At 43.3% G+C, this 27,606-nt stretch overlaps 1 protein-coding gene across 1 annotated transcript in view; it reads left to right on the top strand.

Moving 5' to 3' along the window:
- LOC120021827 (netrin-G2-like) overlaps window positions 1-27,606 on the top strand; it is a 135,375-nt gene that overhangs the window by 20,627 nt on the left and 87,142 nt on the right. The window contains exon 2 of the mRNA XM_038965678.1: window positions 5,467-6,110. Within this exon, the coding sequence (XP_038821606.1) occupies window positions 5,467-6,110 (644 nt within the window). The remainder of the gene's footprint in view (window positions 1-5,466; window positions 6,111-27,606) is intronic.

Below are 27,606 nucleotides of genomic sequence, written 5' to 3'. Positions count from 1 at the left end.
GGGGAGACCTGACGTTCGCGATCTCGCCCTATCTGCAAGCGGGGCGAATAACAACAAGCTTTATTGTCATCGGAATTGAACCAACCAATAAGAATGCTTGAACATTAAATACACCTTTCTTTAGAGGCAAGTGGAAACATAATCAACCCTGTTACAATAGCACAGCACAGGAAAACAGCGCTACATATGAAAGGAGAAAATACACTGCTCAAAAAAATAAAGGGAACACTTAAACAACACAATGTAACTCCAAGTCAATCACACTTCTGTGAAATCAAACTGTCCACTTAGGAAGCAACACTGATTGACAATAAATTTCACATGCTGTTGTGCAAATGGAATAGACAAAAGGTGGAAATTATAGGCAATTAGCAAGACACCCCCAAAAAAGGAGTGATTCTGCAGGTGGTGACCGCAGACCACTTCTCAGTTCCTATGCTTCCTGGCTGATGTTTTGGTCACTTTTGAATGCTGGCGGTGCTCTCACTCTAGTGGTAGCATGAGACGGAGTCTACAACCCACACAAGTGGCTCAGGTAGTGCAGTTCATCCAGGATGGCACATCAATGCGAGCTGTGGCAAAAAGGTTTGCTGTGTCTGTCAGCGTAGTGTCCAGAGCATGGAGGCGCTACCAGGAGACAGGCCAGTACATCAGGAGACGTGGAGGAGGCCGTAGGAGGGCAACAACCCAGCAGCAGGACCGCTACCTCCGCCTTTGTGCAAGGAGGTGCACTGCCAGCGCCCTGCAAAATGACCTCCAGCAGGCCACAAATGTGCATGTGTCTGCTCAAACGGTCAGAAACAGACTCCATGAGGGTGGTATGAGGGCCCGACGTCCACAGGTGGGGGTTGTGCTTACAGCCCAACACCGTGCAGGACGTTTGGCATTTGCCAGAGAACACCAAGATTGGCAAATTCGCCACTGGCGCCCTGTGCTCTTCACAGATGAAAGCAGGTTCACACTGAGCACATGAGCACATGTGACAGACGTGACAGAGTCTGGAGACGCCGTGGAGAACGTTCTGCTGCCTGCAACATCCTCCAGCATGACCGGTTTGGCGATGGGTCAGTCATGGTGTGGGGTGGCATTTCTTTGTGGGGCCGCACAGCCCTCCATGTGCTCGCCAGAGGTAGCCTGACTGCCATTAGGTACCGAGATGAGATCCTCAGACCCCTTGTGAGACCATATGCTGACACATGCACATTTGTGGCCTGCTGGAGGTCATTTTGCAGGGCTCTGGCAGTGCACCTCCTTGCACAAAGGCGGAGGTAGCGGTCCTGCTGCTGGGTTGTTGCCCTCCTACGGCCTCCTCCACGTCTCCTGATGTACTGGCCTGTCTCCTGGTAGCGCCTCCATGCTCTGGACACTACGCTGACAGACACAGCAAACCTTTTTGCCACAGCTCGCATTGATGTGCCATCCTGGATGAACTGCACTACCTGAGCCACTTGTGTGGGTTGTAGACTCCGTCTCATGCTACCACTAGAGTGAGAGCACCGCCAGCATTCAAAAGTGACCAAAACATCAGCCAGGAAGCATAGGAACTGAGAAGTGGTCTGCGGTCACCACCTGCAGAATCACTCCTTTTTTGGGGGTGTCTTGCTAATTGCCTATAATTTCCACCTTTTGTCTATTCCATTTGCACAACAGCATGTGAAATTTATTGTCAATCAGTGTTGCTTCCTAAGTGGACAGTTTGATTTCACAGAAGTGTGATTGACTTGGAGTTACATTGTGTTGTTTAAGTGTTCCCTTTATTTTTTTGAGCAGTGTAGTTATCAAGCCTGACAGTCATAAAGGTAACGCAAAGTAACATAAATAGTATTATAAACTGGGTGGTTCGAGCCTTGAATGCTGATTGGCTGACAGCTGTGGTATATCAGACCATATACCACGGGTATGACCATTTTATTTTTACTGCTCTAATTACGTTGGTAACCAGTTTATAATAGCAATAAGGCACCTCGGGGGTTTGTAGTATACGGACAATATACCACGGCTAAGGGCTGTGTCAAGGCACTTAACAGGTGACATCAATAAGGGATCGTCGCTTTCACCTGGTTTCACCTGGTCAGTCTGTCATGGAAAGTGCAGGTGCCCTTAATGGTTAGTACACTTAGGTATGTACTTGTTAAACAATATATCTTTCTCTGAGTAATTGTATTAGTATAAAATAATATAATTTTCTAAATGTTTTTGGCATGCAATATAGCTCAGTATTTGTATTATTTATTTTATACAGTCTTTTTTGCTCACCTTTATCAAGGGTGCCAAGTAACCCCACTGTACATGCAAAACACCCAATCCACAAACACTATAATATATTGGCGTCATTCTTTATACAGACCTTCCGTCACTCTGTCCTACGTATTGCTATACAGTACCGGTATGTCAATCACATTTATTTATTAGTATACAGAAACCCAGCCTAAAACCCCAAACAGCAAGCAATGCAGATGTAGAAGCACGGTGGCTAAGAAAAACTCCCCATAAAGGCAGGAACCTCGGAAGAAACCTAGAGGTCATCTTCTGGCTGTGCCAGGTGAAGATTAGAAGAGTACATGGCAATTAAGACCAGATTGTTCTTCAAGATGTTCAAACGTTTATAGATGACCAGCAGGGTCAAATAATAATCACAGTGTTTGTAGAGGGTGCAACAGGTCAGTACCGCAGAGTAAATGTCAGTTGGCTTTTCATAGCCGAGCATTCAGAGGTTGAGACAGCAGGTGTGGTAGAGTGAGAGAGTCGAAAACAGCAGGTCTGGGACAAGGTAGCACATCCGGTGAACAGGTCAGGATTGCGTAGCCGCAGGCAGAACAGTTGAAACTGGAGCAGGAGCACGACCAGGTGGACTGGGGACAGTCAGGAGTCATCAGGCCAGGTAGTACTGAGGCATGGTTCTAGGGCTCAGGTACTCCAGGCGGGAGAGAGAATTAGAGGGAGCATACTTAAATTCACACAGGACACCAGATAAGACAGGAGAATTACACCAGATATAACAGACTGACCCTAGCCCCTCGGCACATAGACTTTTGAAGCGTAGATACTGGAGGCTGAGACGGGGGGGTCGGGGGACACTGTGGCCCTGTCCGACAATACCCCCGGACGGGGCCAACCGGACAGGGCAAACCAGGAAGGATATAACCCCACTCACTGCCAAAGCACAGCCCCCACACCAATAGAGGGATATCAACAGACCACCAACTTACTACCCTAAGACAATGCTGAGTATAGCCTATGAAGATCTCCTCCACCGCACGAGCCCGAGGGGGTGCACAACGGGACAGGAAGATCACGTCAGTGACTCAACCCACTCAAGTGACGCAACCCTCCTAGGGATGGCATGGAAGAGCACTAGTAAGCCAGTGACCCAGCCCCGTAATAGGGTCAGAGGCATAGCATCCCAGTGGAGAGAGGGGAGCCAGGCAGAGACAGCAAGGGCGGTTTGTCGCTCCAGTGCCTTGCCATTCACATTCACACCCCTGGGACAGACTACACTCAATCATAGGACCTACTGAAGAGATGGATAGCCAGACCATTCCATAAAATTTGAGCTCTATAGGAGAAAGTCCTGCCTCCAGCTGTTTGCTTAGAAATTCTAGAGACAATAAGGAGGCCTGCGTCTTGTGACCATAGTGGACGTGTAGGTATGTACGGCAGGACCAAATCGGAGAGATAGGTAGGAGCAAGCCCATGTAATGCTTTGTAGGTTAGCAGTAAAACCTTGAAATCAACCCTAGCCTTAACAGGAAGCAGAGGCTAGCACTGGAGTAATATGATCAAACTGTTGGGTTCTCGTCAATATTCTAGCAGCCGTGTTTAGCACTAACTGAAGTTTATTTAGTGCTTTATCCGGCTAGATGGAGAGTAGAGGATTGCGGTAGTCTAATGTAGAAGTGTCAAAAGCATGAATTCGTTTTTCGGCATCATTTTTGGCAAAAAGTTTAGGATTTTTGCAATGTTATGAAGATGGAAAAAAGTTTGTCCTTGAAATATTCTTGATATGTTCGTCAAAAGAGAAATCCGGGTCGAGAGTAACCTATATGTCCTTGTGCATCTGGGACAGTGTCTGTACAGTGTAATAATTTTCAATAGGATTTGTAGGTCAATGGTCGTTTCCTTACGTCATGTCACTAATCCTCATTGTGTCTGAAGCAGGAGTGAAGGTTGGACAAATATTTGTAACTTTTTTTGGCCCAGGACCAGATTCTGGTAACTTTGTGAAAATGCCCAGGTTTTCCACAAATCCTGGTTGGAGGATTCAGGATTTCCTGCTTATTCCCTGCTGATTCTAGGAATCTTCCAACTGGGATTTCTGGAAATCCTGGAAATGTAGTAATAGTTACAGAGAGGAAACAAGCATGCCACCTCTCCCCAGTGAGAGTGGGAGGTTCTCATCTAATGTTGTTGTTGGGAGAGAAGACCCAGTCGTTTCACTATTAAGTCATAGCCACCCACACTGCAATATCTTCTATAGCAGGGCTGTTCAATTCCGAGCTTCAAAATCTGTAGTACTGCTGGCGTTTCATTCTTCCCCTCTTAACAGGGATTGATGACCTGAACACAGCAGGTTAGTGTGCAGTACGGCACACCGAAGCGAAACATTTTACAATTGAATATATTTAGTTGTAAAACTGACTAGGTATCCCCCTTTTCCTTTCTTCTGAGAAGTTTCTCTTACCCTAGCACCACTAGATTTTGCATAGGCTTGTTTTTTTCTCTTATCTCAGTGTCATCATAAATCAGATGATTTATAAACTCCCCCTGCACAGAACTGTAAACTTTATTTTGTTATTAGTGTGGGTTTGACTGACTGGTTAGTTTTTTGTACAGGCACAGTTCACCGACTCGATTAAGCATGAAATCATTTACTTTTCACTTTTTTATTTTAATATTAAATGTTTCGGTTTAAGTTTTAGGATGAATGCCAGTAGCATGAAAGTAGGTACAGGGATTTCTTCTTTTGCATCATACAGTCCAGGATTTTGCATTTTTTGTGATATTTGTGGCCGAAAATGCTTGATTTTGCTGCGTAAGTTCAGACATTTTGCATGACAATATGTTGGTTAAGAGGGGTTCAGGGTAACGGGACCATGTGACTGTCTGCCAGTAGGTGATTTTGTCAAATCTCTTGTGAAAATTAGCTCACGAGGGTAAAGGATTGTTGATGTGAGCCTCGATTGAACCATATTATGCAGTAAATGTCCAGTGATTGGTTGAAATTGCAAGCCCTCTGTGTACTGTGGTGATGATAATATAGTGATGATTTGACAGTTTTATGCGGAAATAGTTGTGATTGGTCAAATTTGCGGGGAATTGTTGATTTTGCTAAAGAGAATTGTGATTGCAGATTCCTGGAGGGACTGATGATAGACTATATTTCATTTCACCTAAGACTTGAGAATCATTTAGTGCATCCATTTACTGTTTGTCCACTGACTCGTTTGTGTTCTTTTGACTCTACAGGAGAACCCGTACCTGTGCAGTGACGAGTGTGACGCCTCCAACCCGGACCTGGCCCACCCTCCTCAGCTGATGCAGGACCGCGAGCACACCGGCCGCATCACCTACTGGCAGACAGTCACATGGGCCCGTTATCCAGAACCCCTCTTGGCCAACATCTCCCTAGCCTGGAACAAGAGCCTGGAGCTGACGGACGACATCGCCATTACCTTTGAGTATGGCCGCCCCACAATAATGGTGCTGGACAAGTCCATGGACCACGGCCGCACCTGGCAGCCCTACCAGTTCTACGCTGACGATTGTCTCGAGTCCTTTAACATGGCACCAAAGCGTGTCCCCGACCTATCGCCTGCAAATATTACCCTTGTCATCTGCACTGAGCAGTTCTCACGCTGGGTGGGATCGAAGAATGATAAGAACGTAAAGTTCGAGGTTCGGGAGCGTTTCGCAGTGTTTGCCGGGCCGAGGTTGCTCAACATGGACAGCTTGTACACCCGTATGGAGAGCATGAAGGGCCTGAGGGAATTCTTTACCTTCACTAACCTCAGGCTGAGGCTGCTCAGGCCGGCCCTGGGGGGAACCTACATGCAGAGGGACAACCTGCTCAAGTACTTTTACGCTATCTCCAACATCGAGGTGCCCGCAAGGTAAGATTGTGTTACTATTAAAATGCTATAGAGAACAGCGTCACGTTCAGTACGGCGGAGACTTTCAAACAGAGTGAAACGGGGACGTACGACCTGAACTTGTCCATTTTCTGATGCAAATGTTCTGCTACGTTCTACTACGGTTTGCTCTCCGCTGAGCACAACTAAGGCGTTTTATAGAGAGATGTGTTGGCTGCTGGGGTAAATGAGTTTACTTCAAGGTTCATACACTGAAAATAGGTCAAACCCCTGAAACACATGTTCGTTTTTTTGGTTTTGAACGCTACTCTTATTGTTAGTTTAAAAAGCTATAATTAAATCACTGTTACATTCATACACACTTTCACACTCCCCAACATACATAACCACACTAATCCTAGGTATTTTACACTGACCCTCTGTCACTCCCTGTGCATGGATCCTAGTACTGTCGCTGTCATTGGTCTACTAAGGCGTGATGATGAACGACACTAACACATGGCCTCGGTGGTCTTAACATAAACCTGTGTCCACATCTACTGTAGCGCCGTGGTGCCGGGCAGGAACTGGGAACCTCTTACACGGCAACTTTGTGACAGGGAGAGATGGCTTTCGCTGTTGCACCGCCTGCTTAGCATCAACAAGCCATTTCTCCCACCTCTCAAAATTATTATTCCAATCAAAATAGCAGGGTGACATTTGAATGGTATTTAACAGCCACATTGGAATGGAGGGAGGAGGGGAGGAGAAGAGAAGGGGGATGGAAGTGTGTAGCGTTAAAAGTGAGAAACGGGTGAGTGAGGGATTGTGTTGAGGAAGTGTTGGTTGACAGAGGTGATGAGAGAAGGAGAGGAGTAGAGGGGTGTTTGAGGTCTTGAGTGGATGCTGACACAGCACTCCAGCCCCCAGGTAGCTCTGCCACCCCCCAGCCTGTGGTTAGAAGCAGGAGCAGGCCTGGAGGTATTGATCACAGACATTTTTCATGCTTAGCATGGAGATGCAGAGGGAAAAGCTGAGCGAGCGATAGAAAGGTGTAAAGAGGGGAGGGATATACCATTTCCCATGGTTGGGCTTGGAGTTTTTCCTGACCACAAATAGCCTAGATGTAGAGCCTAGAGTATCGTGGTTACTTTCTGGTCACTTGGTCAGGAGTTATTCCTGACCCTATCTCCCAAACCCAACAACCCAGCCCAAGCCCCTTTGCCCAATACTTAACTTACCAACGTTGCACAATTTCCCCTAATCAAATACAATACCTCTATCAGTCGTTTTGTGATTTCTCGCTCGAGCAATAGCTACTGAACAACCGTATTGCCTAAGTTGCTTTGCATAAAAGCGTCTGCTAGCTAAATGTCCATATAATATTATAATTTCCTTACCTACAGAACATACCTCATCGCTCAGTCTCTCCCTTTACATCCGGATCGAGAAAGAAGCTATAACTGCACAATACTGACTATGCTGCTGCATCCGGTAACAAGGGGACCCAAATAGCTCCCATAGAAATGACTGACGCCTGACGTCTTCCTCCATCCCCACCCACACCCCCAGTAACATAATCACTGATCAATGCTGTTATTCTGGGATGCCTGGGGGAGGGATTGAGGGAAGGAATGAGGGAATATTGGGTGATAGTCAATGTTCCCTCGGGACAATAGGGCTGAGCCATCTCATCTCATATTTGGATTTCCCAACTGCTCGGGGAAACATTTTAATAATGAATATTTACCCCCGTTGCGGAGGCACCGCTGGAACCGCTCGCACTGAAATTGGTTTTATATTATAAAAGAAGACTAAATGGCGTGCTTCTTAGTCCAGGTCGCCGCAGTAAGGACATAGGGTGGTGATATCGACAGAGGGGAGAGGTAGAGAGTCCTTTCCTGAAGGGCTCGTGTGGCCCCTGCACTCCCCACTCCTGGCCCCTTCAGCAGCAGCTCAGTGACTGAACACTAAACAGTGAAAGGTAATAATCAGTAATTTAACTCAATGAGGTGAGAGAAAGCAACGGGTATTCCTAACCCTATAGGCCATTAAGTGCCGATGCAGGAGAGGAGGAGAGATTGTGGGGGGGGGGGGGATTTTAGATCTGTGGATGTGCCGGAAGTTTGGAATCATTTAGCAACCTGGATGGGAGACATGGTTGTTGGAGATCATACAGGGTAGAGAACAGTACAGGGATGGAGGGATGAAGAGGAGGGGGACAGAGGATAGAGAAGGGGACAAGGAGGGAGAGAGAGAGAGAAGAGAGAATTGGGGAGGGACAAGGAGAATGACAGAGAATAGAGAGATGGAGGGATGATGAGGAGGGGAACAGTGAAGAGAGATTAGGGTGTCGAAATTGGAGAGAGGTTTAGCAAGGTGGTGGAGGGACAGAGGGGTTGGGATATTTGGATAGATTGATTCTGATTGTTCCATTTCCCCTCAAGGATTGTAGAACTGCCTGTTTATGTATTTTTCTGTTCTTCACTAATTATAGGTCTATATTCCCCAAGAGATTAAATTATTTCCATACTATTCAGGTACTGTACATACACCTTGCTTGGTCATACTGTATTTATCAGGTCCTATAAAAACTGCGCTATTCCTTTGTTGTTGAGGGGACACGGTAAAAGAAGCACCATCTCAATTAAATGGAGAGAAAGCCCTAAATTCCACACAATCATTTAGTATTTATTAGGATCCCCATTAGCTGCTGCAGCTACTCTTTCTGCGCAGCTACTCTTCCAGCTGTCCAAACAGGAATAAAACATCACAACTAAACAGCCTACTAAATAAATAAAATAATACATCATACAATACATTGTAACATTATTACTCTATTATTATAACATGTAGAATACTACAATAATAGTGTGTGTGCGTATTTACATCAGTGAAATCCGATTCAGCGCGAAATCTCACTGTATGACCGGAACTCTGACTCTCTCTCTCTCCCCTCTTCATCTCCCCATCTGTCACTGGCTATCCAGAGCTATGGAGTGGAGGGGGGGGGGGGCCGCTGCTACCAGCGAACATTATACAGTCTAGCATGGATTTGGATTAGGACTGTGCACAGACATGGATTGGGCCTTTTCTAATGGAATAGGCAGCAGGTCGTTGAGTGAGTCTGTATAATGGAATCAATGTTCCGGCTTAGAGCCATACAGGAAGAATAGAAAGAGCCACCTAAGTGGATTATAGGCCCAAGACCGAAAGCCCTGCAGTGGCCAGAGACGGATGAGGATGAGGGCAATGAGGGTGAAGACCTACATTTGTCTCCCTGGTAATCTGACAGAAAGCATAAGGCAGGGCGTCAGTCTGTTAAAAGGCACACAGAGGGTGACTTTTTCCTGTCACAAAGACACCTGCGCTGTGAGCTAATGCATAGTGTAAACAAAATTATATCTGCAGCGCGATTTATGTTGTAGCATTTCTTTTTATCAATTACAATGAGGAGAAACTTAAACATAACCGCAGATTTACGGAGCATTTACACTATACAAGCAGCACTTGCCTAGCCACGCTAGCATCGCCCTCATGTGGGTGCTAGCAAGCAAGCTAGTGCTACGTATCAACAGCCATTGTCAGACAATCCAGTAGGGGTTGGAAGCTATTGTGATCATCAATTGGTCATTTGCGTCATGATATTGCAGAGTTTTTTTTTTTTTATAATGTTCAGCTTTCCCCAACTTTAGTGCAAGTTTAGCTTTCTCGCCTATGCTCGCATCGCTCAACGGTTCCCCCGACCACTTTGCTTCTCTCACTTTCCTTTTAATTGAAAGTGAATGGCTTCCGATAATTCACCACGCGATGCCCCTTCCTAGTTTAAATGGCCAATTAGTTAAAGCGCCGTACACGCCCAACAAGCACTGCAAATCGCGAGGTATAGTATTCTACCATTCTTTTGAATGTTGCAGTGCGTTAGTTCACAGCGCAGCTGTTTAAGCAAATGAAAATGTTGCCCAAAGACTTTCTTAGTTGCGTTTGAACAGGCCCATTCCCAAGTTGAGGGAACCACTCTTCTTTTTAATGTATTTTTTTCTTTACTTTCTCAACACGTTGGAGACACCTCAAACTACCTCAAATCAAATGACCATTCGAAGTTAATGCTAATGAGTGGGAGTAGTGTTTTTCAGATGAACATGTTGTATCGTGCTTGTTTGGCGTGTTTGTCTCTTGGCCATGTGTATCTCCCTGTGATACCTGGGCCCCCTGCTGAGTGAGATAATGTGCTGAGAGCTCTTGGCTCCCTCAGTCTCCTTCTACCCAGCTGTTGGGGCTGGTAGGGCGGAAACGGGTGGAGTTAGGGTTCTGCAAGTTTGAGGGAGTGGGGGGGTGGTAGGGCTGAGGGTTATAACAGGTGGGGCTACGCCTGGGGTACTACAAGTTTAGGGGACGGGGGGGTAGGGATGGAATGGGTGAGGCTACTGCAGGTTTGGAGGACTGGGGGGTGGGGGGGCGAGACCTTCCTTGATTTGAGGGATATTTCTTGTTTTATTTCTTTTATTTTTTACAATTTGCAATTGTTTATGCCGATCTAAAATAAGACATAAATCTGCAATGATTTAGGCTAGAAACAAGCTGTAAAATGCCAGAGGAAGATGCGACATTCAGAAGCTAAGCTACAACCTTCTAAAGTTGAAAAGTCTAAGTAATTGGGCTTTGCTTGGGAAGAAATCGTATACAATGTGTGACTCTGTCGCTATCAATTGATCAAATCACTTTCTGTAAAATAGAATGTGTAATTAAATTGAGCTTTCATATGAACTAAGGGCTGTCTGGGTGGGAGGGGAGGGGGGGCTTAACATTACCTTCATGGCTCAAAGACACAGTACATCTGAGTATTGCAGATAGGACTGTATTTGTTTAACAGGCAAGGTCTGTGTCAACTTTGTGTGATAGGAAGTTATGTGTGACATTCAAGAGCTCTGTGTGAGGTACATATGTGGGTGACAGATAAGACTGTGTGACAGGTAAGGCTATGTGACAGGTAGGTTTGTATGTATTATGTGAAAATGACAGGTTGTTAGTGCCAAGTAGTGAGTCATTTTTGGTCTCAAAGCTCTGTCTACTTTACCTCCTGTGGAGAATGAACGATAGCTGCTCGCTAACCCTTTGTTGTTTCTCTGTTTCACAGCACTCTTTTTTTTAGGACTTGATTATCAACGTTATTGGTACTTGGACTTTGGAAACTGCCACACTGACTGGGTTTTGAATTATGCCAAAGTTTTCTTTGGTGTCCTTTACCTTGTGAAGGTGAGGGGAGAGGAGTTAGAAACCCATAGAGGGAGGGAGAGAGGGAGGGAGAGGGGATGATAGATGATGAACCTCTAGTATAGAAGCATGGGACTGGGCTGTGTGATTTTGTGTTGAATTATGGTGTGTGTGAAGCTTTGTAAGTGTTCTCCAACACACAGCTGTCTACATGGTGAGGGAGTAGCATTCCACCTCCAAAACTGATAATGAGGTTGTACGTGACTGCAGTTCCACCAAAAATATGTTAAGATATCAGGTAATAGCACTGCATCGCAGTGTTAGCTGTGCCACCAGAGACTCTGGGTTCGCGCCCAGGCTCTGTTGCAGCTGGCCGCGACCGGGAGGTCCGTGGGGCGACGCACAATTGGCCTAGCGTCGTCCGGGTTAGGGAGGGTTTGGCCGGTAGGGATGTCCTTGTCTCATCGCGCACCAGCGACCCCTGTGGCGGGCCGGGCGCAGTGTGCGCTAACCGAGGTGGCCAGGTGCACGGTGTTTCCTCTGACACATTGGTGCGGCTGGCTTCCGGGTTGGAGGCGCGCTGTGTTAAGAAGCAGTGCGGCTTGGTTGGGTTGTGTTTCGGAGGACGCATGGCTTTCGACCTTCGTCTCTCCCGAGCCCGTACGGGAGTTGTAGCGATGAGACAAGATAGTAATTACTAACAATTGGATACGACGAACTTGGGGAGAAAAGGGGGTATAAAATAAAAAAATAAAAAAAATTAAAAAAAAGATATCAGGTAATAAATTGAAGTTAACACAATGATTTCTGGATATCTAATCTCATATCATACCACCTTTTTTTAATTTTCTGTTGATAAATCTTTTAGCATTTCCAACTAGGAAATGCAAACATACTGTATCGTACGTGTGAGAAGTGTCTTGAAGATACATTCTACACATGCATTAATGCAGATAAGATGGAACCATTCTAGCCAATGAGAGGGCAGATACGAGTGTGAACCACAGTCACAATTCTGATATAAATCTTTTTTTTTTTTAAGTTGCCGAAATTCCACGTGTCTCCATTTATACCAGTGCATTCCTAACAACCTAAACCATTACGAAACTTCCGCTTGATCAAATATACCTCACGTAACAAATTAGCAACAACAAAAAATATGTTGACCAAATTCGACACTGTCATTGAAATCTGTACAAAATTCCTCACTTCATGGTTTTATTTTCGTGGACAGATTTTGTGCGGAGTAAACCCATGGCCGGCCCGCTCATTAGACAGGATTAGGGCTGATAGATTGACAAGGGCGGCATTTTCTGAGCTAAACTGACCAAGACGCACCTCCAACAACAACACATAAAACCTCAGACAATTCTGCCTAAAAACAATGACAATTTCTCTCAACCAGTGGCATATGGGCGTTTTAGGTGAGCGCAGATGCTGAACATTGATAGCAGTGCCCACTTTATCAAAGGCAGGGAGGCAAATTACTGTGCTTGTGCATTCCAAGCGTGCCTCTCCAGGGTCCTGTTGGAGAGACGCATCTCTGCAGCGCTCCAGCAACGTTGCTTCAAAAACATAATCTAGCAATGTAGCAAATACAGGATATGGTAGAAAGAGTATGTGGCCTGTTTTGTAGCCTACAGGCTGGAGATAAATGTATGACTATGTAATGAGACGACCACTTTTTACACCATGCAGCTTTCTCCGATCAAATAGCCTAACCTAAATGGCGCTCAATCAAATCTAAAATATCCTGTCATGTTAACAAAAAACATATCATAAAAACAGGACAGGTCCAAGTGAAATTGACATGCTTTTAAATTTACATCAGTAAGCACGGACTGATGCTGACGCCTTTTGGATGTCTTTTGGTGCAGTTCCGGACCGGCCTTGATTTCAACATCCATGGACTTTGGTTTTTGGTCTGGACCAAATCTGAACCAATCCTAGGCTTTCGATGTTTGGTTCCGATTTGGTGCAGTCCAGACCGGGATTGATTTCAACGTCCACAGACATAGATTTTTGGTCCGGTCCAGAACAAATCTGATCCAATCATAGGCTTTCGATGTTTGGTTCAGATTTTGACCTGTCTGGACCAGCCTTGATTTGGCCCAAACATTGAAATCTATAAATGACTTATTTTCAACTTTCATTCAGAACCCGAAAATGTACCTGATTTCAATGTCCGGAAAATACGTCTTTTTTAACATCTAGAAAATATGCCTTTTCAACGTCTTGGAAAACATGTCTTTTAGACATAATTTTGCTTAATGGAACTATTCTAGTTTTGCAGGAGGTGGCATTTTTTTGGTCTTGCCTATGGTGGCAGAAGGGCAAGGATTGGCCCTGAGTAAACCCTGTGGCTTTCCACGCCCCTTATATGTTACCTCAGGCAAGCTCCTCCCCTCAGAGGTTAACTTCCTGCTAGAGAGACAGCTTTCTCTCAGAAAACAGATCACTCTTTATATCATTCATGAGAGGGCTCTTCGGGAAAAGAAAGACCTGCAGAAAGGAGAGGAAGGGGAACGAAGCGGCAATGAGGTGTCATTCTTCCTCTCATATGCAGTGATTTATGACACAGCGGTTGTAACTGATTTGATAATCATTGTTTATTTCCCCTCCAAGGCAGGAGAAAGTATGAAGTCAGCGTTTTTTATTTTTATGTTTGTTTTTTTGTTTCACTGGTATGCTTTCTTCTCCTCTTTCAGTGAATCGTGCTTTCTTCTCTATGCTTCATGCACACACTTACACACACACGCGCACCCCCCTTCTTCCTTAAATATCATTTTAAATTCACTAACACAATACATAAGAAGAATTGTGAGCTGAAGCGCTTCTTCAGTCCCAGTTGTAGCGCATTGACCCAAGGCTTACAGTACTTTAGGGACAACTTGATCCAGTCAAGTTTTGTGATCAGCAGGTTGATAGTTGGAAGTAGCCACCCCATCTTGACATTGGTTTCAGCCTGCAGGATGTTGATGGCCTTTACGACTGGGCTCATGGTGGCAGCATACTCTGTGAGGAAGGCGAGTTCAACTGGATTGAACCAGTGAATAAAAAAATAAAATAAAAAATGTTTCCTTACCTACAAAAGGGGACCACTAACCATTTCACCTGATTTAACTACAGTAATCAATGGCTGGATGAGTAGTTGACTCAATTATAGAGTAGGGCTACAATATGGGAAAGTTATTAGTCCCCAAGCAAAAGGTCAGGAAACACTGCGACAGATTTAGACGTTTTCAAGACCTTACATTATGATAAAATAATACATAATTCCTACTTGCATTGGAACCTCGAGGTCTGTGCAGAGAACTCTGATGGCCGCCTCGCCTTTGTCTTTGATGATCCTCAGGAGTCTTTCTACAGCCGTGAACCAGGAGTTCCACCTTGTAGCATTCCGGCGCAGCAGCTGGTCGTTGCAAGTATCTTCAACGGTTTCGGCTGCAAGTGTAGATATCCCACATACAAAAGTAAGTCAGTATCTGGTGTGGCCACCAGCTGTGGCCACCAGAACTGCAGTGCATGGACTGCACCAGATTGGCCAGTTCTTGCTGTGAGATACCCGGACATCTCTGGGGGGAATGGCCCTAGCCCTCACCCTCCGATCCAACAGGTCCCATACGTGCTCAATGGGATTGAGATCCGGGCTCTTCGCTGGCCATGGCAGAACACTGACATTCCTGTCTTGCAGGAAATCACACACAGAACGAGCAGTATGGCTGGAGGCATTGTCATGCCGGAAGGTCATGTCAGGATGAGCCTGCAGGAAGGGTACCACATGAGGGTGGAGGATGTCTTCCCTGTAACGCACAGCGTTGAGATTGCATGCAATGACAATAAGCTCAGTCCGATGATGCTGTTACACACCGCCCCAGACCATGACGGACCCTTCTCCTCCAAATCGATCCCACTCCAGAGTACAGGCCTCGGATGTAATGGTGTAACGCTCATTCCTTCGACGATAAACGCGAATCCGACCATCACCCCTGGGTGAGACAAAACCATAACTCATCAGTGAAGAGCACTTTTTCCCTGTCCTGTCTGGTCCAGCGACGGTGGGTTTGTGCCCATAGGCGACGTTGTTGCCGGTGATGTCTGGTGAGGACCTGCCTTACAACAGGCCTACAAGCCCTCAGTCCAGCCTCTCTCAGCCTATTGCGGACAGTCTGAGCACTGATGGAGGGATTGTGTGTTCCTGGTGTAACTCGGACATTTGTTGTTGCCATCCTGTACCTGTCCTGCAGGTGTGATGTTCGGATGTACCAATCCTGTGCAGGTGTTGTTACACGTGGTCTGCCATTGCGAGGACGATCAGCTGTCCGTCCTGTCTCCTTGTAGCGCTGTCTTAAGCGTCTCACAGTACGGACATTGCAGTTTCTTGCCCTGGCAACATCTGCATGCCTCCTTGCAGCATGCCTAAGGCACGTTCACGCAGATGAGCAGGGATCCTGGGCATCTTTCCTTTGGTGTTTTTCAGAGTCAGTAGAAAGGCCTCTTTAGTGTCATAACTGTGACCTTAATTGCCTACCGTTTTTAAGCTGTTAGTGTCTTAACGACCGTTCCACAGGTGCATGTTCATTAATTGTTTGTGGTTCATTGAACAAGCATGGGAAAGTGTTTTAACCCTTTACAATGAAGATCTGTGAAGTTATTTGGATTTTTACGAATTATCTTTGAAAGACAGGCCGTCTTTCCCTGATAAAGGTCCGTTTTTTTTGTTGTTGCTGAGTTTACTTGAGCAGGGGTGGAAAGAGTACTGTATAATCCTACTCAAGTAGAAGTACTGTTACTTTAATGAAATTATAATCAAGTAGGAGTAAAAGTACTGGTGTAAAAAAACTACTCAAGTAAAAAGTAGCACATTTAAAAAGTACTCAGAGGAAAAGTTACTAAGATACTTCTAAAATAATTTGCTATTTCAATTTTGATGGTTATTTTTATTCTCCTTTTACACGAATGGATGTTCATGTGAAAAGGGTGTGGCAATTGAATGCAAGCTTCACAATCAAATTAATATAAAAAAAATGTACTTTTCTATATACTACTGTATATGTAATATTGTTTACATGTAATGCTTGACAGGCTAAATGTTCCATAAAACACCCAAAAATAAGCAACAAGATTAGATCCAGCACAGTTGATTTTAATATTACATCTTCACAAATACAAAATGCTCAAAAGTCATTTTTTTTTGTGTAACTACCTATCGAACGCTTAACTCACTTCACTTCTCTCTGAATTCAGTTTCAGTAGGAGCTGCTTTTCTAAGTTAATTGAGTCTACCCCGGCTCGCTTTGCAGTGAATAGCAGTCCAGCACACCTAAAAAGATGCTCACAGGCGGCAGATGCAGACAGGCCTGCGTTGAGTTTGAGGGACAACGTCTTTATGTACGGAAACAAATGAAGTAAATCCATTTTGTCCGATGGACTAGCAAGATACCCATCCAGCTCCCCTGTACCTTCTGACCGTTTGGTTGTCAGTGATGAGAAGAAATCCTCTTCATCAGATGAATGCTGCCTTAGATGCTCAGTCTCGTCCTGTGTGATTGTGTCAAGATGATTCTTCAGGTATGGCAAACTTGTACATTGGAAACAACACAACAATCACATATTCGGTGTTTCAGCAAACTCTGTTGTATGTGGCTGGCAACATAATCATATTATTGACATTGCAATAGCTCGAACACAGACTTCCGCACTTGTTATTCTCAGATACTGAGATTGATTTGAGTTGTTCAAATAGATTCAGACCTAACAAATTCTCTAATGTTGAGGTGAGTCCGTGTCTGGCTGTACCTAAAAACAAAGGTCATTGTCCAGCACCTGTAATGCAACTTAAATAATGAAAAAAATGAAAAACATAACAAAAAACAATCAAAGAAAAGACTCAAAGACCAAAAGATATCATCATATGGACAATGAGGTTAAAACCTTTTGGAGTAAAGAAATCATACCGGCTGTGATGACATCGGCTTTGTCAGTCCAAGACGTCTTGAACTTTGGCAGAAGGATTGCAGCAGCAATAAGCTGTGGGTCCTCCATCATTTCTCAAAGCACTTTTGGAGACTGTTCTGAATGGCTCTGATAAGTGGTAGGCACATTTGCCAAGATGCTTCCAGCCTTTGAAGTTTTGTTTTTAGTAAGAAGATCACTGGCAGCAGCCACCCCATATGCGTGTTGGTCTCAGACTAGAATGTTCAAAGCTGAGACCAAAGGCTTCATCACTTTGCTGTACTCATTCAAGAAGGACATTTCTGCCAGGCTCAGCCTGAAAGATAAGCTAAGGTAATACATCTTAGAATACTAACATTTCACGGACAATAAATATTACTGTAATAGGAAAACATTACATTGATTCAAAGAATGGCTACTCACATTTTCACTTTTAATTTTTCACACACTTCTTATGGCATCCTCCTCCTTCTCTTGTATGATACGTGTGATCCTCTCCACAGCCAGGTATGTTGAATTCCAACGTATTTGATTTGGACGGATAAACTGCAGTTTGCATTCATTCTCTACAACTTCAGCAGCTAAGGTTGACCGGCTCGTTTTATTCCACATGGCTTGGTATTTGGCAAAAGACCACCTGGACAACCTTTTGTAATTTTTCTGCCAACGCAGAATCTGTTGTTGCAATGAGGTTCAGCAGGTAACATGCACACCATTGATGCTGAGGGAGTTGATATTCTAGGCCACTGTCATTTTACAGGATGGAATAGGTGTCTTGGTATTCAACCTGCTCTGCTGGCTCTTCAGCATCTGAGTCTCGGTCTGCTGACTCGACTGCCTAGCTCTGCTCACCAAAAACATTGAATGCTTTGATGAAGTTTGATCCACTGTCGGTTGTGGTTCTTACCACTCCCCCTGATCCTGTATGCACAGTGGATGTCATCGAGGGCACCTGCAAGCACATCAAATGTGTGGGAACCTCTCAATCTCTTGCAAGCGAGTGCAGCAGAACGTCTCACCAGAGTTTCTTCATCTATCCAGTGACATTTGACCCCGATGTAACTCCTTTGATAAGCTGTCCAACAATCAGTGGTGGTGGCAACATAATTTACCCTGCCAAGGTGTGCCATAACTGTCTTCTTCATGTGATTTGCAGCTTCGTGTATTCTTGAACGAACAGTAGGTCTGGAGATGACTTTGCATTGAGGATGCAGGGTGGTTACCAAATTTTTGTTCGACCACATAGAATGGCTGTTGGCCCTCACAGATCAAATTAATGACAAGCTTGTCAACGGTTGCCTGCCTGTGAGACGCACCTGGCTCCTCCCACTGCCATCATTTCAGACTTCTTTGCTTGCTTGCAAGTTGAAATGGTGTTTGATAGTTCCATAGTTCATTTGTTTGTGGTTGCAGAGGTGAGCATATTGTAGTTTATCTTTAATGGATGTTTCCTCTGTGGACAAAATTATTGCATCAATCTTGGCAAAATGTATATAGCCTGACCAGTTTGTGCTGGTTTAAGCAAATTTGTATAAAACCAATGTGCAATCTGTAAGTATTGCATATTGACAAACTTTGTAAACGGCTAAAAATCAAGCTACGCTTCCTCTATAGAAACAGGACATGTTTGTCCTCTACAAATAGAAGACAAATTGTGCAAGCTACTTTTATGTCTGTTATAGATTATGGGGATATTATTTACATGCATGCTACGGCATCAACACTTAAATCGCTGGATGCTACTTATCATTGCGCACTTAGGTTTATTACGGGTGTTAGCTACGGAGCTCACCACTGTGTTTTATATCATAATGTGGGTTGGACTTCGCTCTCCGTGAGTCGAGAACAACATGCTCTTGTGTGTCTATAAAGCACTTCTGAATAAGCTACCTTCTTATTTATCATCACTCATCAATATTATAATTATAATTCCAAAAACCAGGTCTCAAGCATGGATTACACTTGAGGCCCATGCGATTTCCACAGAGTTGGGTATGGCTGCCTTTTCCTGTTATGCTCCTTGCCTATGGAATAGCCTGCAGACTAAACTTAAACTTGAGACTCTTGTCCCCCTTGCCCATTTTAAATATTTATTGGAGGATTTTTATTTTTGTATTGCTTGTAACTGTTTCGGGTAATGCAAGTTCTTGTGCTGTTAGTAGAATAACCTTTGTGTTATCGGTTATTTTGTTTGTCTTGTGTAGTTTCTTAATCATTGTGCCTAAACTGTATGTGTAAACATGTATACGCAGGGCCCAGCTGTAAAAGAGACCTTGGTCTCAGTCTGTGTTCCTTGTTGAAATAAAAGTATAAAAGAAATTAATTGGGCAATGACAATTTTTGTTTTGGCTCTGTAGTCCAGCACATTGGCTTTTTAAAAGATACAATGACAATGGGGTTCAAGTGCAGACTGTCAGCTATAAGGTGTTTTTATTCATATCAAATGAACTACTTAGAAATTACAGCATGTTTTGAAAAATGTCACTGTTCAAATACATACGGATGTTAGGGAATATTGTTCTTTTATTTTCCCCAGTTATAAGAACTATAGTTTTACCAAACATGATTTTTGGCTATTATTCGAAACTCCGTGATCCAGCTAGGTAATAAGCAAGCAAAAAAAATAATGCACATAGTGGGGCAAAAAAGTATTTAGTCAGCCACCAATTGTGCAAGTTCTCCCACTTAAAAAGATGAGAGAGGCCTGTAATTTTCATCATAGATACACTTCAACTATGACAGACAAAATGAGAAAAAAAATCCAGAAAATCACATTGTAGGATTTTTAATGAATTTATTTGCAAATTATGGTGGAAAATAAGTATTTGGTCACCTACAAACAAGCAAGATTTCTGGCTCTCACAGACCTTCTTTAAGAGGCTCCTCTGTCCTCCACTCGTTACCTGTATTAATGGCACCTGTTTGAACTTGTTATCAGTATAAAAGACACCTGTCCACAACCTCAAACAGTCACACTCCAAACTCCACTATGGCCAAGACCAAACAGCTGTCAAAGCACACCAGAAACAAAATTGTAGACCTGCACCAGGCTGGGAAGACTGAATCTGCAATAGGTAAGCAGCTTGGTTTGAAGAAATCAACTGTGGGAGCAATTATTAGGAAATGGAAGACATACAAGACCACTGATAATCTCCCTCGATCTGGGGCTCCACGCAAGATCTCACCCCGTGGGGTCAAAATGATCACAAGAACGGTGAGCAAAAATCCCAGAACCACACGGGGGGACCTAGTGAATGACCTGCAGAGAGCTGGGACCAAAGTAACAAAGCCTACCATCAGTAACACACTACGCCGCCAGGGACTCAAATCCTGCAGTGCCAGACGTGTCCCCCTGCTTAAGCCAGTACATGTCCAGGCCCGTCTGAAGTTTGCTAGAGAGCATTTGGATGATCCAGAAGAAGATTGGGAGAATGTCATATGGTCAGATGAAACCAAAATAGAACTTTTTGGTAAAAACTCAACTCGTCGTGTTTGGAGGACAAAGAATGCTGAGTTGCATCCAAAGAACACCATACCTACTGTGAAGCATGGGGGTGGAAACATCATGCTTTGGGGCTGTTTTTCTGCAAAAGGGACCAGGACGACTGATCCGTAAAAAGGAAAGAATGAATGGGGCCATGTATCATGAGATTTTGAGTGAAAACCTCCTTCCATCAGCAAGGGCATTGAAGATGAAACGTGGCTGGGTCTTTCAGCATGACAATGATCCCAAACACACCGCCCGGGCAACGAAGGAGTGGCTTCGTAAGAAGCATTTCAAGGTCCTGGAGTGGCCTAGCCAGTCTCCAGATCTCAACCCCATAGAAAATCTTTGGAGGGAGTTGAAAGTCCGTGTTGCCCAGCAACAGCCCCAAAACATCACTGCTCTAGAGGAGATCTGCATGGAGGAATGGGCCAAAATACCAGCAACAGTGTGTGAAAACCTTGTGAAGACTTACAGAAAACGTTTGACCTCTGTCATTGCCAACAAAGGGTATATTACAAAGTATTGAGAAACTTTTGTTATTGACCAAATACTTATTTTCCACCATAATTTGCAAATAAATTCATTAAAAATCCTACAATGTGATTTTCTGGATTTTTTTTTCTCATTTTGTCTGTCATAGTTGAAGTGTACCTATGATGAAAATTACAGGCCTCTCTCATCTTTTTAAGTGGGAGAACTTGCACAATTGGTGGCTGACTAAATACTTTTTTGCCCCACTACCTAAAAATCCCAGGTCTCAAAATGATTTATTTATCTTCACAAGTTCATTCATTTCACTTTTAGCTATCCCCAACACCTTAGATTATTGGGATGGCTATCCATAATGTCAATGCGGTAGTAGCCCACACTACAGTTTATAGTTCCTTCAGCTGTGTATAGACGTTGGTCAGGGTTAGCTTCTAACTATCTAGCAACAGGATGAGATAGCTAACGTTTGCATTATGCTACAGATTGAATGCAACTGGCTAGTAGCAACACTTTGTTAGCTACATAGCCTACACAACAAACGCCATTCATGGCGATAAAATATATTCATAACTTTTTGTACCATTTCCTCAATTTTGACGCAGTGTTTGTAGGCAGCCACCTCCACCATCTTTGGTAAGCAGAGCATACATTCCATAATAGCACTGTCTCCTCTTCTCTGCTTGAAGCTGAAGTGTTCTTTGAGATGTGGCCAGGGATTTCCTTCCTCATGGTCTTCAGAAGACCCGGCCACTGTCTCTGTGTTTGTCTGTATTGTCTCCTGAACCTGCTCCATCTCGTTAGGCTCCATTTATTTTTTTAATTGATTAGGAACCCTTTTTTTTTCATGGCATGTAGCTACCTTTTTTTTTTACTGTTAGAAAATCCTGCTACCAATCGTCATTTGGTTTGCATACACAGCTGTGATTGGGCCGTTTTGGCGCGATGCGTGAAATTGAATTGCATTGGTCCATCTGGTCGTGTTACTTGTCCCTGACAAACAAGTGAACGGTTCTTGCTGCTACAAAAGGTAAAACTTTATGCGCTTGCCATGATGATGTGTATCCTTTTTCTAGATTGTACTCTAACGGATGGTTTTGAAAATGTACTTAAGTACTTTACTTCATTCAAAATGTACTCAAGTAAAAGTACAGCCTTTGAAAAATTCTCAAAGTACAAGTACACAGAAAAGCTACTCAATTACAGGAACGGAGTAGTTGTAATTCGTTACATCCACCCCTGTACTTGAGTAAAAGTAAAGATACCTTAATAGAAAGTGACTCAAGTGAAATTTACCCAGGAAAATACTAATTGAGTAAAAGTCCAAAAGTATTTGGTTTTAAATATACTTAAGTATCAAAAGTAAATGTAATTGCTAAAATATACTTAAGTTTTAAAAGTAAAAGTATAAATCATTTCAAATTTATTATACAAAGCAAACCAGACGGCACTATTCTGTTGTTTTTTAAATTTACGGATAGCCAGGAGCACACTTCAACACCTTTACAAAAAAACAATTTTTGTTTAGTGAGTCCGCCAGATCAGAGGCAGTAGGGATGACCAAGGATGTTGTCTTTATAAGTGTGTGAATTTGACCATTTTCATGTCTTGCTAGGCATTCAAAATGTAACGAGTACTTTAGTGTGTCAGGGAAAATGTATGGAGTAAAAAGTACATTATTTTCTTTAGGAATGTAGTAAAGTAAAAGTAGTCCAAATAGAAATAGTAAAGTACAGATACCCCAAAAACTACTTTAGTACTTTAAAGTATTTTTTATTCAAGTACTTTACACCACTGCAAAACACACACATGTAGATACTGTTGCAATAAATGTATATTTTGTATAAATATATGAATATAGAACACATTGAAATATAACTTTTAGGTGTTCTTGAATCAAACAATAGTGGATGCACAGACAGCATGGAGGCCACAGACAAGTACTTCTGCATGTGCACGTTGAAGTAACAGGAGTCTGCCTTCTCTCTGATCACCCCTGTGATCTCCACGTCAAGATGCAGTCACTGCATAAGCACAGCTTCATGGTCACAGACAACACCACTGTAGCCCAGTAATGAGCAGTTGGCCCTGCACCTGCCAATAGTAGGCATGGCTCCTCCGTAGGGTAATAGTGCCGTGTTGCATTTGCAGTCAACATAACTTTTGACGTTGGGGCACTTTATTTCAACCAACCCAAAAGGTGGCCACTCCATGGGAAACAAACACGTACTGCGTTGGGCCAAGCTGGTGGTCGACTAGAGGTAGGGATGAGTTTGAATGAGCATCTTGGTGGAGTTTGATGTGCTTAGTAGGAAGCTTTGGCTGCTGGTAAGATAAGACATTCCCTTTCTGCACCAACCCGGAAGCAGATTCCACTAGAGGCCTGTCGATTTGTCATGCCTATGGTGGTCACCTGTGGTTTGTTCAACGTGGAAATCCCTGTCGGTCTATTCCACCTTCAGCACAGAGAGATCCGCCAACAGTCCAACCATTCCTTTGTAGTGTGTGCTTCTATAGTGTACAGCATAGAAGCGCAGAATCAGTGAATTTGTAGACGGAAATTATGAGATCTTAAACAATAAAATACAGTAACTTCATAGCTTACCTCACTCCTTCTGCAATGCGGTTTGGTGTAGGCTTGGATATAATCATCTTGTCGATGAACCCAGGTTTCACACCCTGTGAGACAAATACAGAGCTATGTTTGCAACCTCTGAGGAGGAGAACCAATCATAGATAAGAAAATAATGTTTTTGTATACACTGAATGTGGACCACTGACAGTATACAGTAATCAAGGGTGTACATGATACTCAAGGAATGAGATTATTTAGCTACTGTGGGTATATCTAGACATTGTAATTGCACCTATAATTTACTGTTGTTTAGTTTGAGGTTTGTGCCATCGTTCTTCTACCTTTTTACAGCTTTGAACATGAGGCACAACTGGCACACTGAGCTGGGAGAAGTAAGTTGTCTGGAAGAGCAGTGCATGATTGCAAAGAAGTACCTGCTACACATGTGCAATGGTGATGGGTGAGGATGACAGGCTCAGAATTCCAAAGCATAATCTAAATAGATCGCAGAGCAAAAAAATATGTGATTGGAGGGGTCCAGAGAAACCAAGGTAGGAGTTGCCTCCCCCTGATTCCTGTCCATTGTGCTGAAATTGCAACATGTCTATAGGGCTGCATGCCTATCGAATCGATGATAGCCTTTCTGTGGTGCCAGGGCTTAGCTTTGCTGTAGCTAATGGATACATGTTTATTGGTAGGCCTATTTGGGCGTTAAGCCTAAGCCTAACATTTCCCGACGCTATACACAGTGTCACAATGCTGCCATTTCTAGACTGCTAGCTGGTGGCAATAATGTAATTACTTGTTCAGTCATTTAAAGTTGGAAATTCAAACAATGCAGAATGTCAAATAAATGTTCGATGCAACAGCATACCAATAGATATTTTTTTAATATTCAGTACCAGTGAAAAGTTTGGACACACCTACTCATTAAAGGGTTGTTCTTTATTTTTAATATTTCCTACATTGTAGAATAATAGTGAAGACATCAAAACTATGAAATAACACCTATGGAAGCATGTAGTAATCAAAAAAGTGTTAAACAAATCAAAATATTTTTTATATTTGAGATTCTTAAAAGTAGCCACCCTTTGCCTTGACAGCTTTGCACAATTGTGGTGTTCTCTCAACCAAAGGACAGATTTCCACCGGTCCATAGACAAGAACCAAGAGTGAAAATACATTTTTTGACCAAAGAAACTAAGATTGGATGCAAACATCAACTGAATGCTTTCCAAATAATGTTCAGTACATTTGAATAAAATAAAAAAAATCTTCATACAATTCAGTTATTACATTTCCAGTTTCAACTTTCGCATACAATATTTTTTTTCTTTATTCACTTTTTTCTTTTGGGACAATTCTTTTGAACTCAAATTGGCTCCATACAGCCCATCCGCCCACCCACCTGCACTGTGCCTAACCTAGAAGCTGTTGAGAAGGGGGGATTCTCTTGATACCGTGATGCGTGCCTTTAAAGCTGAGATGTATGCTGGGAATTGGAAGTGGGGGAACATGAGGAGGAGTGGAGTTTGTTGTCATGACTGGCCTGGAGGATCAGTTTACAACGGATCACGGTTCTACAGAGATATCCCTCCCTCCTGCAAAGGGGGAGAGGTATAGAGGGATTGATGGGGGGGGTTTATGACCTCACGCCCATCATAAATTATAAGGGAGCAGCCCAACTCCTTCCTAGTCAATAATGTGAGAGACTGGAATGTGTGTGCCTTAGGAAGAGTTTACAGCCCAAAACTACAGAACATCAAATAAATGGACTTTGGGACATTATATTTCATCAGCCAAAATGGTGGTAACAATGGTAGATGGAATATGAAAACGAATGTCGATTTTGTTATGTTTTTTAACATTAAATGAAGAAGTTATGACAAACATTGTAACTTTAAGAGTTTTCATAATGTATATGTGATGTTTACATACTTTGTGTTGGGTAGAGAATACCCAGATGAAAGAGAATGTTTTGGTGACGATAAGACTGATTTTACTTGTCTAAAAGATGATCCTAATACCTTGCCTTGTAACAAGATACGCCCCAGGGAACCCAGAGAGCGTGCCATAAAGACGGAAACACCCCTTGTGACCCGAGGGTATAAAACATGTGAGTTAAGAATTCACATAGCAGACTAAGATGACCACGCGCTGCAGCCGAGGTTTACGACTAGCCGTGATCCCGAAACGCAACACGAGGTTGAAGACAAAGAAAATCTCTGAACAATCAAGTTTATGGTGGAGTAGCTATTCTAAGTACTGTATCTAGGAAGGTGAATTTAAAGCAGGACCCTCCGGCTATTCTTTTCAAGTCACCGGGTGTCTACATGGCCCTCCTACCCACGCTGGGAGCGTCGACATGGCTGATTAGCTGTCCTGAGAAGACCACACTCACAGAACGAGTGCAAGGAAACAGACGACTAAGAGAAAGGACATTGTGACATTGTATGGACAATCGGGTGAAAGAGCAAGGCGTCGGCCAAACCTTTCCCGCTAAGCGGAACTCGGCCCACGAATAGATACCCAATGGTACACTTTTTACCGGCAGTTCAGGGCAATGTGTTAGGGCTAAAAATAAGCATAGTTTACAAATTGTATCCAAGTGTTGAATTTCTCTCATGCTCTTTCTCGATCTCTTTAAATCTCCATTTTGTGTAACACGTGTCATATTGTGTTGGTCCGCTAGGGACCTGTTGTCAATGTATTAAGTTCTAATCAATCGCCTAGACTGTGTGTGTTTGTATGTGTGTCTTATGTTATCATTTAACTTGTTAGTAAATAAATAATCTTCTCAGTTTGTGTGGTACGGAATGATTTAGTGAGACCCTGGTTTGTGCAGATTTACAAATTATGTGATGTTTAGAATTAGACTGACTGAGGAAATTAATGAATTAGTGACTGCTATGAAATCGATATTCTTGGAGTGAATTCTGGAAACGGTAACTCATTAAACAAACTTTTCCCATGGTGCCCCAGGTTTCTGAGTTAATGGTTACAGGATTCATTTAATCACGTCATTATAAACCTAGTTAGTTAATTATTCGATAAATAGCATGTCATCACATGAACAATAATACGTTGTGATATTCTCCTTGGAAAGACTGCCTGTTTTTGCTCTGTCAGCCACGCTCATAGTATAAAACTATTATTACAGAGTTTAGTGTTTCGCACAAGCCACTTTACTATCATCAGCTTGTCTGTGAGTGTCATCAGAAACATGTAGATAGACGAGGAATAAACAACAACAAAATAATTGTCTGAGCGAGAAAGGCCTCCGATATTAAACCAATCCAGACCACCAAAAAACGATTTAAAACAAAGCACACTACTGTATCTGCTGCCACCTTTTTATGGAACAGTAAGAGACTAACAGAAGTTTTCAGAATCAAACTGAAATTATCGTTCATCACTCCATCATTCAACCTGGTAAGGTAAGCAAACTTTTACAGGCCAGACTTAGGCATCACAGAGTCATCCATATACTCTTACAGTAGGATAATAATAATAATAAGAGACAATATGAATATTTAAACAGAACAATAATAAAGAAGTCAATGGAGATGCAGAGAAGTAGAAGTTACCTCCTGTTACCCAAAAAGTATTTCTAGAGCGCCAGTAAATATTCATAGTAAAAGACCTCCAAGAATTAGGCCTTGTACTTGCCTTGTTAACTATGGCTGATTTTTGACTCTCTCTCTCTTTTGAAGCACTCTCATGCGCAAACACATGCACACACACACTTTCTCCCTCCGTCTCTCTCTCGCCATCCCTCCCTCTCCCAGGCCTGAGGCTGGGGTAGCTCTGTGCTCTCTATC

This window comes from Salvelinus namaycush, chromosome 26 (genome assembly GCF_016432855.1).
Source record: "Salvelinus namaycush isolate Seneca chromosome 26, SaNama_1.0, whole genome shotgun sequence".
NCBI classification, from domain to species: domain Eukaryota; kingdom Metazoa; phylum Chordata; class Actinopteri; order Salmoniformes; family Salmonidae; genus Salvelinus; species Salvelinus namaycush.
Note: the sequence above shows the minus strand (reverse complement) of the source record. Positions and strands in the feature narration are given on the sequence as shown.